The following is a 12,574-nucleotide window of genomic DNA, read 5'->3' on the forward strand; positions in this document are numbered from 1 at the left end:
TTGTCAGGATATCCAACATTTTAATTTTCCTGCTGGAACCAAAATAATCAACATGACCAAAAGGGACAAAATATTTGGTTATAGGTTTATGTTGTTTATTTGACTGCAAAATGAGTTCAGCTCAAAGTAAAATGCGCACAAATGGCATGTTCTTCAGAAACTTTGATTCTAAACATCACCAAGAGCTACAGAAACTTCAAGCCCAAAAGGCAAAGATCCTAGAAAAGCAAAAGGAACTTCTTAAAATCAAGGACTCAAAATCCAGGAAATCTGATTTACCCAATGGTGAAGCAGACAATGAAATAAATGCTGAAGATAAGGAACATGTTGTAGATGCAAATGATAATGTCGCTGATTCCGGTAAACTAGTTATTCATTCAGCATATAATGAAGGTACTGTGAGTGACAACCTTGAACTTCAAGCAAATGCTACACTTGTTAATCAAGAGCAAGGTGTAAAAGAAGCAAAAGAAATGTCTAAAACTGTTAAATCTGGAAAGTCAAATCGCAAGGAACAGTTCCAGTCAATCTATGCTGATCTGAAAGCAGCTAGAGAACTTCAAACAAAGGCTGTTGCAGAAGCTGAAAATCCAAAAGTTAGTACTACTAAGAACAAAAGCAAAGATCCATTAACGAACAAGCAGACTGAAAGTGGTGCCTCAAACACAAGTGTTAATCAGCATAAAGATCAAACTAAGGGTACATCTAAAACCAGTGAAGATAAGGGGAAAGAAAAAGTGAAGATTGCCAGTGTGAAAGGAGACAAGCATGTAGCAATAAATGGACTATCAAATGAACAAAGTAGTAAAGCAGTTATTAAGAAAAGTCCATCAGGTCAGATGGTAAAGGAATATTCGATTATTGCTAAATTGAACAAAGATGCTTTAAAAAGAGAAACAGAGTTAGTAGATAATGAGAATAAGTCTGATACATATGCAAAGACTAACATGCTTAAACATGGACCTGAAAAGACTAATTTATCAGCCAGTATGGCTGGACTTCTATCAACAAGAACTGAAGCTTATGCAGTTGTGGATCTTGAAGCAAATAAGACACTTGTTGATACTTTAAACGGAAACATAGGTAATACCGGTACATTATCTTTGGGACGTATCCGTGATTCCAAAAACTTAGATAATGCTAACACAGCAGTAGGTGAGACTAGTATAGATACAAAAATAGGAACAATGGATTACAGGGACATTGTTCATAACTATCGCCAACACAGCAAGATGACAAGAAGTGCTGGATATAATGGTGACATAGACACCTCAACATCCTCTATAGAGCCAGATTACATGGAGTGTGGCTATCTTGATGCTTATATAAGCAGCAAACTGACACTGCAGAACAAGGACAGGTTGATTATAACAGAGGAACAACTCTCAAGCCTCCACGCTGTCACATCGTCATCATCTGGGTAGGTATGGGGGCTTACAGAAACTTGGTAACATGGCCCGTTGGTGGTATTCAATTCTTTTTTTCCTTCTTAAGGTTAATTTCACCCATGTGAATGTCAAGTTTTATACTTCAAATGAAGCTTTTGTTTGTTGATTTGATTGAAGAAAAGAAAGATTTGACTGTGATCACCTAAAAAATCAGGGCAGGTGCTATTTATGAGGTGATTCACAGCACTTGGCAAGTACCTACCACACTTGTAGGGCTTCTGATCTTCACTTTCAGTTGTGATTTTCTGTATTTCGGTATTTGTGTCAAACTGATACATTGTTATTAGACTACCGATTCCATATTCTTTGTGCGATGACCCAATAATAATGATAGTAGAAAGTAAATTTGAAATCAGTTTTTTTTTTGTTTAATCTGCTTACATGTTTCCATCATGAGTCTGTTCTTCTTTCATCTATTTATATGCTGCTTTGACCTTTGTTTGGTCCACTAGTCCTTCAGAAGTTTTGATCTGTTTATGTGAACCACATGTGTTTTCTCAAGGGGGTGATGACATGGTCAGCATGTTAATGAATATTCTCCCACTTAGCATCAATTGTTGAATATTCAGGAATGTGTGCCCACCCTTGGAAATCTGGTAAGGTCAAGTACAGAGTCATTTAGCATTTTTACCCTTTGCATGCTGGGAAATTTGTTGTCTGCTAAAATGTTGTCTGCAGAATTTCTAAAATTAGCATTTTCTTCGATTTTTTTCAAAGAATACTATCAGAATAGCAAACAGTTTGGATCCTGATGAGACGCCACGTTCTGTGGCATCTCATCTGGATCCAAACTGTTTGCAAAGGCCTTCAAAATTCGGTTTCAGCACTGAAAGAGTTAACATACAAAGACTAGGGTGCCTCGAGGCAAGAATGTTATATTGTGAATTGTGTTTGTTTAAATCACTCTTAAATCAATTTTCATCTGAAAATTACCTTTGTCTTGATTTAATATTGCGGAAGATACATGAAAAGAAAGTTCTATAGGTGCCATGAAGTAACTAAGAGTTAGTATGTTTCACATTTAAATTAGAAGCATTCAGCTGAATGTTAATTGAGTTTGATTTTGATTAACTTCAGTATACATGTAAGTTTTATTCTGTTTGAGTTGTAAATTGAATTCTGTCAAGAAGGCCATTTGCGTGTTGCAATTGAACATTTAAATTATGTTTTATTTTTGGTGTGTTCAAGGAAAGCACAACAAACTTTACAGGAAATTCAGACTGACCATTGAACTAAGTATTATTATGGCTGCATTGTGTGGAAATTACCAAATAGTTACATCTCTACCAGTAATTGTGTTCAGTAAGGATGCGCATAATGAATACAACTTGAAAGTCTTTATTGATGTGTGAGAAATAATGTAGGGTGTATAATGGTCAAAGATGCTTTTTTATGAGAACTTGGAACATATTAGCTTGCAGAGGATTTCTGCATAAGGCTATGGTGTTTGTTGTCGTTCATTAGACTGCCAAAGTACCATGATTAATGCTACCACAACATGCCCTTCTGTATGTTGCATGTTGGATAATTTATCATCAGTTTATATTAAATTTCATTTAAATATTAATCTGAGTAAACTATTAATTGTGCCAGAGTGTAGAACTATACAATAATGATGGCAGTTTAAATTTAAACATTCTTGAATAACAAAAAAAAAGTCTCTAAAATCTAAAAGCAAATACATTTCCTATCTACTTCGTATTGATTATATGTCAGGGGTAGGTTATTTCCATTTGAAGAGATGTTGTCTTCATAATTCATACAATGATTGGCCTTTCCGGTCTTTCATGTAATGTTGGTTTGTTTCGATCATTTCTGTTCTGAAGTGGAATCCAATTCAATGTGGGTCGCAATGTATATTGTGTTGTGTTAATTGTTTTGAAACTAACAGTTTAAAATATAATAGTTATCAATTATGTGTTGTTATTTCAATTATTGCTTTTGATGAATAAAATGTAGTAGTTATTTACCATAAGGTCGGTTACTATTATGTGTTTGCTATTATGAAGCATGAGTGTTACAAGTTTATTATTTTAACAATGTTATAAAACATAAGAAATTCACTTTGTTTAGAATCTGCTATAAACGTTGGCTCAAGTATAAGCCAACACAAAACATTGGAACTGAAAATATGCTACTTAATTCATCCATTTGTCTGTCATCATAAAGTATGCAAAACAGTCAATGTTGCAGATGCAGCAAATATCATAATAGGAAGTAGTGACATGCTGTGCATTCTGGGAAACATGTAGACTGTGACTCATTTTCTTTCTCTAGCACCATGCATTTTTTTGCAGTAAAAGAGTGACACAGTCTGACAGAAGAATGGTTTAGAATGCTTTATTGATTTGTGGAAGTCATGAACATTTCCTTCACCATTATATTTGATCTGCTTCTTAAGTGATCTTGTTAGTTTCCATGTCCTCTGTGGAATAAGGATTTGCTGATTGGGTTAATTACTGGCTAAAAGCGAAACTAGTTTATTGTACAGTACATTATTTGGGGATTACAAGGGTTTAGCACTGGTTAGATGGAACCGTGTGAATTGATATATAATTATCAAGCTGTCGCTAAATTCAATTTTGTAATCCTTTAAGGCTTGCATGACAAGAGGTAGTTTAAAAGCAGAAAACATTAAGAATGACAACTTTCCTGTCTGATTAGCTCCCAAAAGTGTCTGTCTTTTTTGTCATAGACAAAAAGAAATACATTTTATTTTAAATGATTTTTTAACACTTGCATTGTGGCACAGTTGTTTCCATATTTTCGTTGCATATATACAGAACTAAGTTTCTTCAAATCACTGTACATATTGACTGCCTGGCATTGTGTATGTACACTCTCTGGGAAGCAAGATACTATTATGTAGGGCTGCAACGGATATCCGAAATATCCGAGATTTGCGGATCCAAACGAGGATTCGCGGATCTAACTGTGATTGGTAAAATCGGTTTCGAATCCGGATCTTATTTGAGTTTAACCTTTCCTTTGCGGTAATTGTTTCTTTTGCCCTAATACTTTCGTTAAATTGTTTCTTTCTGTTTGAAAGGCTGACTAGTACGTAGTTTGTCACAATTAACGCTATTTTTCCGACCAAAACATGGCAATACACAGTCTACTTTTGTTTTCGATGGTGCAAAATGGCGCAGAATAAAATTCGCGATGCACCTAAACAATTTAACATCCTGGGTGTGGAAGCATTTCGGGTTTTATCGGCATACTAATTACAAAGTATTTTATTGATACTTATTGCAGATTGCGTGTGATGCGTTAATTGCTTGTTAAAATACAGCGTTATTCATATTATATCTGCCTGACAAAATTTTGTTTAATATGAGACATTAATTAACTTTATAATATTAGACAAGATTGTGTTCAATTTGTTTGCCCTATACAAGTTGAGCCTCGCCAATAAAGTTCAAAACTCGCCTTATACGAGAAAAAAGGTGGCCAATATGGAAAAACAAGGCAAATACGGAAAAAGGTTGGCCAATACGAGATTCAGCCAATCAGAAACCAGGAAAAACTCGGCCTTATATGAGACTCTAAACTTTCAACTATTTGGATGCCATTTTGAAGTTGTATGCTTAGTTTTGGTGCAAAAGTTTAAATCTTAAAAAAATATACTTTAAGCACTCAGCCCCTTGTATATTCAGCTCCCTTTTTTGACAATAACAATATAGTGCAGTTTAACCACAACAGTAAGGTTCATTATCAGAGTGTACAAACATAACAACTTTCAATATTTTCAATGAACTACAATGAGCCCCCTAAGCAAAACTAATTCGAAATCATGGAGGATTTAAACATTACAAATGCAATTCCTAATGGCAATAAGTAAGTTTTCAATCCTTATTGTCTTTCTGAGTTGTATTAAAAACAACGGCAGTTGATCCAGTGTGGCTGGAATGTTATTCAGGTAAATTGTGCATAATTTCGCGACCTGTCAAATTGTGTTACTGCATCATGTAATGTCTAGGAATCATCTTTCGTCATATACTTAGTTTAAATGCTATTGTTTCTGTGCACCAATAAGTTGTATAGAACAGAAATTTTGCTATTTTTCAAAACTTCATACTTCATTTAATATCAAAAACCTGTAAATCGAAAGTGAAATTCAAGCTTTCAAGCTGTCTTCAGCTTAATAACAAAGTCAATATGAATTCAACTAATTAATAACATTGTATTATTATAAATGTTTGACGTTTAAATGCTTACACTTTTTCATGTATGTGCGATTTTGATAGTTTTTGAGAAATTTGCAGAATCTCGATCCGGGTATAAAAGTTTGTTCGAACAACGTTAGTGCATTTTTTTATCATCTTAGTATTTGTTTTTGTTTTTGATGTCGTTATTTCTGCTTCCACTACTGCTGTTGCGGCTGCAGCTGCATCTTCTTATGCTGCTAAAGTAGTATAAATATTAGTAGCTGTAAATTTTATAATAATAATAACACTTAATTACTTTTTTCATAAGAAATATCTAAGTTCTGGTTGTTCAAAACATAATTTTGGTTATAGCAATATAAATTATAATTTATTTTGCGTATTTTTACTTTCAAATTAGGATTCAAACCGATATTCGATATCCGAGCCTTTGGATTCGAATTCGGATCCAATTGAAATTTTGGATTCGCTGCAGCACTACTATTATGGCAAGGTTCAGATTAAAAATGATATCATTTTTATCATACCCACCGTATGGATCACAGAACAGAATGTTTACTGGCAACAGAGTCCGTTGACATGCTTTCCCTGTTGGACACCAGGACAGTGGCATTTCCATACTATGAAATGAACTCCAATTGCTACTGTTATCCTGGTGGGATTTATAGGACAACAACACAAACACATCATACATCATATACAAGATGCATCTAGTCAAAAGTCATTGTCCCGTGTTTTTATTTCATTTTTTCTTGAGGAATACTTTCAAAAGTTAATCTGAAGTGCAGCATCTTATTATAAGAGACTTAAGCTTTTCCTATCAGTGACTTGCCGTTTAGACCATTAAGGGTTAAGCACCTATTTTACTTGGAGAAGCAATCCAATCAAAGCCTGTAAGAATGGCCACTGGTGACTGCTTTCAAAGGCTCAGCCTGCAAGAATCGTCAGATTTCCATTAGATATCAATGGCTGGACATTGACACATGGATTGGTGATGGATCTGTCATCAGTCATCACAGCTGCTTGTTAATCAGTAAACCAGTCAGAATTGTGCCCTGTGAGTAAGACATAATGCCCACTTGATCTGGACAATCATTTTGCAGGCAATATTGGTGGTAATGCTGTGAAAAATCTTATTTGCTGCTGACTAAAAAGGAAGCTTTTGCCTTCAATCTTTGATCAAATAGAAGAAGGCTATGTTGTTGTTGTTTTTATAGAATATTAAGTAATAACATGCAGTCATGTATACCATTCATAAGTTATTGATGACAGTGTTGGTATTCATAGAAATTATTTTGTTGAAGGCATTTTATTCACATTTTGCTTTAAAAAAAATCCCCCAATGGTTTTAAATACAAACTAATTTTCTCATATACATGCAGAGTGAAGTTCTAAAGTTCTTGTAAAGCAATATTAGAGCTGTGTTGGATGACTGGAAGTGATTGATTTGATACTATTTGTTTTGATTTTAGCCTAGACATTGCAATATTGATTTCTGTTTGCCACCAGATGTCCCAGCAGATCTGAGTCATCTAAACCCAGGCAACTAGAAATAAAATTGTAGAAAGAGCTCATTCTTCACACCAGTATACCTAAGTGTTTACCCCCCCCCCCCCTACAAATTGAAACCCCATTCACCTTAAAAAAAAGAATGTAAAAGGTATTTTCCTCAAGCAATGTATTCCATTTATTCAATTTATGCAACAAAAGAACAATTTCTGATGAGTAAGCACCAATAATGATGCCTTTGTTGTTGTCATTTCAGTTTTACTGTTTTCATTGTAGTTTTGACTGTTTTCATTGTAGTTTTGACTGCTATCATTTCAGTTTTGACGACAGCAGTTCAATCAGCAGTGGCGATATCAGCGATACGATCAACGAAATCAGCACAGATGAAGGGAACCTGACGGGAGGGTCCAACCCTGAGGGAAACCCCTACAGCAGCTTGAAAAGGGGCCCCAAGGATCTGTTCAGGAACCTAACAAATGCTAATCTGCATTCTACCCCAGGAAAACGTGTCCCGAATCTTGGCACAAGCGCGTTTATGGGCACGGATTACATGAGCGATGTTCCGAAACCTGGCGAAAGTCCACATCAGCAGGTAGGATTCCGGAAGTTTTCATTGCAGAATAACCGTCTGCTGAGCAGCGACCCCGCAGATTATTCCTATCTGTACAATGGCTACGACCAGTGGCGGGCAGGTCAAGGTCATCAGGGGCCCAATGGGGCAATGTATCAGACTGACCCCTCTGTAGGCCACCTGAGAAAACTCTCCCAACCAGACATCCACTTCCGATCTCATAGTGCTGCAGGGGATTATTCATCTAGTGAAAAATCATACCCGAGCACCAAATGTGACTCTGAAACAAACACTGAGCAGTCACATATTAATGACGCGAACATTCGCAGAATGCAGAACATTCAAAATGCCCGGGCAGCGGGTATGCAGATGGGTGGGGTTGGATATGGTTACCATAGACGACCACTTAGCAACACGAGCACAGGCTCAGTAGGCAGTGCAAAGAGTGCTCCAGGGGGCCCCATGGGTTCCCCAATTCCTGGAAGCCCCGCAAAGTCTGGTTCCAACGCAGTCGGCTCTCGTCTGGCGAAACATGGTCTCGAACAAATCGCTCAACAATATCACGCTGCTACCTCAAAGCAAAGACAAGAGCAGAGCATGGCTGCACAGAGCCAGAAGGCTAGTCATCAGGACGGAAACAAGGTTCCAGAATTCAGTAGTGCATCATTGGAAAGGAGAAACAAATCAAGCAGTGCTGCCCAGACTGAGATGGACATGTTCAAATCGAATTCATTAGGTCGCAGGAAAGGTGGACCTCAAATGGTTCAAACGAGTGATCAAAGTTCCATGGCAAGTACAATCATATCAAACCCTCATGCAACGTACAGTCGCCCAGACGGCAGCAGGCACAACAGTCCGTACAGCTCCATTCACATCCCAGGGCCTGCTTATGGGGGCAACTATGTTCCTCTAGAATTTGCAATGGGAAGTCCGAGAAATTCTGCAGCCACTGGAGGCTGGGTTCGAACAAACTCTGGTGCTATCACGGCAGATGGTCGTCAGATCTATCACCATGTGTCTGACAGTGAAAGCATGGATGCCTTATCGTCAGCAACCAGCATCAGCGCAAGAATCCAACAAGCGCGAGCCCTGAGCAGTGCAAATGCCCGAATCCTTGCCCAGTCTTCAACATATGGCCTTCAACGTTCAAACAGCATGAAATCCACAAAATCCGATTCGGCATATGCAAGTGCTCATCAAATGCAGCAGCACATGGGAATGGCACATCCTCACTCAGAAAGTGAGCTTCCCAGCCCGCCATCCCCGACATCACCAACGCCTAGCAACAGCTCGCATGCGTCGTCACGGTTTACGTTCCCAATGTCGTATGGGGCCAGCCCTGGGCATGGACAGCCTATGGTGAGGTCCAATACAAGTAGCAGCCTGCCGTATGGGACACCCCTGGCACTCTCCAAGATAAACAGGGGAGAGGAGGAAGATAGCTGTGAGTGGAAAACTATAAATCATATTTTAATGTTATAATAGTGTATATTTTACAAAAAACACTTACTATTAAGATTTAAAAACCTCAGTTCATTATTATTTACCAATACTTTGTAAAAAAATACAAACTAAGGCCACTGTGTAACACACAACTATTTTTTTACTATTTACTTACATTTGGAAAATCTCAGCATTATTTTGGTAAATTATAATTACATTCAAAAGTTATAAATACCTAATTATTCATATTGATACGTAATAACTATAAAAAATGCAGAGGTTATTTATTGAAGTATTTTGCATTATAAGGAAAAAAACATGTTAACTGGTAAATTCCATGCAACACTATTTTATCAGACTTCTTATGTTATTTAGCCGTGCTCTGTGAAAAGGGGGTAAAATGCATGTGCAAAAATGTCATCCCTGATTAGCCTGTGCAGTCTGCACAGGCTAATCACGGATGACACTTTCTGTCTAAACTGTATTTTTACTAAGAAGAGACTTTATTTAAACAGAAAATATTATAAAAGCAGAAAGTGTCGTCTCTGATAATCAGGTACGACACTTTTTGCACATGCATTTACCCACTTAACACAGAACAAGGCCATTTGTTTCATTGTTTCAGTGCATGGATCTTCTCTTAGCCTGGTGTCCAGTTCTTCATCGGTTTACTCTACGGTAAGCACGAAAACGGGCTTTAATGCATGTGCCAGATTAGCCTGTCCGGACTGTACATGCTTATCTGCGCTGACACTGTACACACATGCATGAAGTACTGTTTTCAATTTTCATAGAGCTAGACTCATATCTATGTCTTAAGTAAGTTAATTCCTCAACATATAATGTCATGATTTCAAAGCATTTTATTGATATGATTGCCCATACAAGTTTTATATAATTTCTCATACCAGTCATGTATCATTTCCCATATTAGTCATATATTATTGCCCATACCAGTCATATAGCATTTTCCATACCAGGCATATATCATTGCCAATACCAGTCATATAACAATTCCCATACCAGTCGTATATCAGTTCCCATACCAGTCATATATCATTTCCCATACCAGTCATATAGCATTTCTCATACCAGTCATGTAGCATTTCCCATACCAGTCATATAGCATTTTTCATAGAAGATACATGTGCAACTTGGTAAAATATTTGACATAATCTACATAGTGTCACCACATCCCATGTTGACCATTCAGAAATCTAGGTTTCTTCAATAATGGAATCCGTGACTGTTAGCCGGGTTTGTGTAAAACCCATTTCCCATACTAATGATACTAATGGATTTCACCCTTGGCCAAGGTTCAACTTAGGGATAATAATGATATTCTATTATACATACGGGAATGTAGGAGTACATATAATATGTACATGTTGTAGTCTGATTATTTTCTGTTGTTTTTCAGGCTGAAGAAAAGCAGCAGGCAGAGGTATGTATTTGAAGCTATGCAGTAACAAGATGAAGAGTAAAACTGATTTATATGATATGAAAATGTTTTGCAGATACCACAGTGTCACACTCAAACCTTCGTATACAATTTGCACATGAAAAGTGTCAAAGATCAGTTACTAGCATTGTACAGTGCAATGTAATGCAAAATAGCTTTGCCCATCCTTAAACAGTTATTGGTATGATGGAGTGTTAGTAGCAACACAAATTATTTATCAGCATGAAATGTTAGAACACTGCTTTAATAAATTCACTTTGAAGAACAAGGAACAAGGAAATGCAATGCCATCACTTTCAATCTAAATTTTTGCAGTGAAATGTATACATTTTGTTCTGCCATTGCTTGTATACCTTATGAAAATAAATCACAGAATTGCGTAGGAGTATTTGGAATGAAAATGTGGTACAGTTTCTATGTTATACAGTTTCTATGAGATACTGCTGCTATTTGATACAGTTGATATGAGATACAGTTGGTATGAGATTCAGTTGCTATGAGATACAGTTGCTATGAGATACAGTTGCTATGAATACAGTTGCTATGAGATATTGTTGCTATTTGATACAGTTGCTATGAGATACAGTTTCTATGAGATACAGTTGCTCGGCCATACAGTTGCGGTATGTAATTTTTAATGTGTATTACAGATCCGCAAGTTACGTCGAGAGCTGGAAGTGGCCTATGAGAAGGTGACCACATTGTCCACGCAGCTGAACACAAATGTACGTACCATGGAAGGTTGTGTTTCATCCCCAATCACCCCAACCTGTCTTCCAAAATTGATTACATTTCACTTGCCAAACTATGTTAAATTAAATGCTAAACACATTTTATATAGCTCAGTTGTGTGCTCAGTCATCATTGCCGGTTCCCACTTTCTGGTTGCATTTACCAACACTTTCGTGTTTGATATTCCCAAGAATGCTCTCTTCAATTTTATTCTAAGAAACTGACAGAGTTTTTTAAAATAAGTTTTATGGTACTAACAAAGTATTGTGTAACAGTTTTGAATGGCCCTGAATGTTTGTTTGAAAATAGCATGGATAGGTGTTATGTCATGATCCAGGTATCATAGATGGTTAAAACCATATCATATGTTTAGATTACTAAATGAAACTGTAAATTAAGACTGGCACATACATTTCTATAGAAGAAAAATCAAAGTATGTTATTAAAATGTTCATGTCTGCAGTGGCGATTTAAAATTGGATTGTTTGATGGAAAGCTTAACCCTTTCAGTGCGGGAACCGAATTTTGAAGGCCTTTGCAAACAGTTTGGATCCAGATTAGACGCCACAGAACGTGGCGTCTCATCAGGATCCAAACTGTTTGCTATCCTGATAGTATTCTTTGAAAAAAAATCGAAGAAAATGCTAATTTTAGAAATTCAGCAGACGACATTTTAGCAGAAGACAAATTTCCCAGCATTCAAAGGGTTAATACTTCAACTCATTCATCTAACAAGTCTTCACAACAAACGTTTCTGTCATATAATTCTTATTTTCTGAGACTGGCTGTTTTCATTTTTCTAATAGGTCAAGTATTAATAACACTCAAAAGAAAACCTGTGAATCTTATGCTTCAAGCAAGAAATATAGTTAGATCAAATATGCCTTTCTGTTTAATGTAGACTGGTGACTTTACTATGTTTGCCACAAATAGTCAGGGATTGCGCAATATAAGCAGTATATGAGCAGTGCTTTGGGAAAACAGGGCATAATGCATATAATAGTTACATATCCTCCAAGATTAGCCTGTGCAGTCAGAACAAGCTAATCAGCAAGGACTTTTTCCACCTTAACTGGATTTTCGCTAAGGAAGGAATTCTTTTATGGAGAAAAAGTGAAGTGTCATCCCTGATTAGCCTGTGTGGACTGCACAGGCTAATCTGGGATGATTCTTCATGCACATGCATTAAGCCTGGTTTTACCAGAATGAGGCTCACATTATTCTCCTTGTAATCTGTTTCTAG

At 36.8% G+C, this 12,574-nt stretch overlaps 1 protein-coding gene across 6 annotated transcripts in view; it reads left to right on the forward strand.

Annotated features, from left to right (window-relative positions):
- Nucleotides 1-12,574, forward strand: part of LOC127849524 (neuron navigator 3-like) — a 200,169-nt gene that overhangs the window by 106,377 nt on the left and 81,218 nt on the right. For 4 of the 6 annotated variants that reach the window (XM_052382148.1, XM_052382145.1, XM_052382149.1 and 1 more), the window contains 3 exons: nt 7,442-9,138; nt 9,763-9,815; nt 10,558-10,581. In XM_052382148.1, coding sequence (XP_052238108.1) covers nt 7,442-9,138; nt 9,763-9,815; nt 10,558-10,581 — 1,774 coding nt within the window. Of the gene's footprint in view, nt 1-7,441; nt 9,139-9,762; nt 9,816-10,557; nt 10,582-11,249; nt 11,325-12,574 lie in introns of all 6 variants that reach the window. The other 2 variants (XM_052382147.1, XM_052382146.1) reach the window with 2 other exon arrangements.

The sequence above is a fragment of the Dreissena polymorpha genome, chromosome 11, assembly GCF_020536995.1.
Source record: "Dreissena polymorpha isolate Duluth1 chromosome 11, UMN_Dpol_1.0, whole genome shotgun sequence".
NCBI classification, from domain to species: domain Eukaryota; kingdom Metazoa; phylum Mollusca; class Bivalvia; order Myida; family Dreissenidae; genus Dreissena; species Dreissena polymorpha.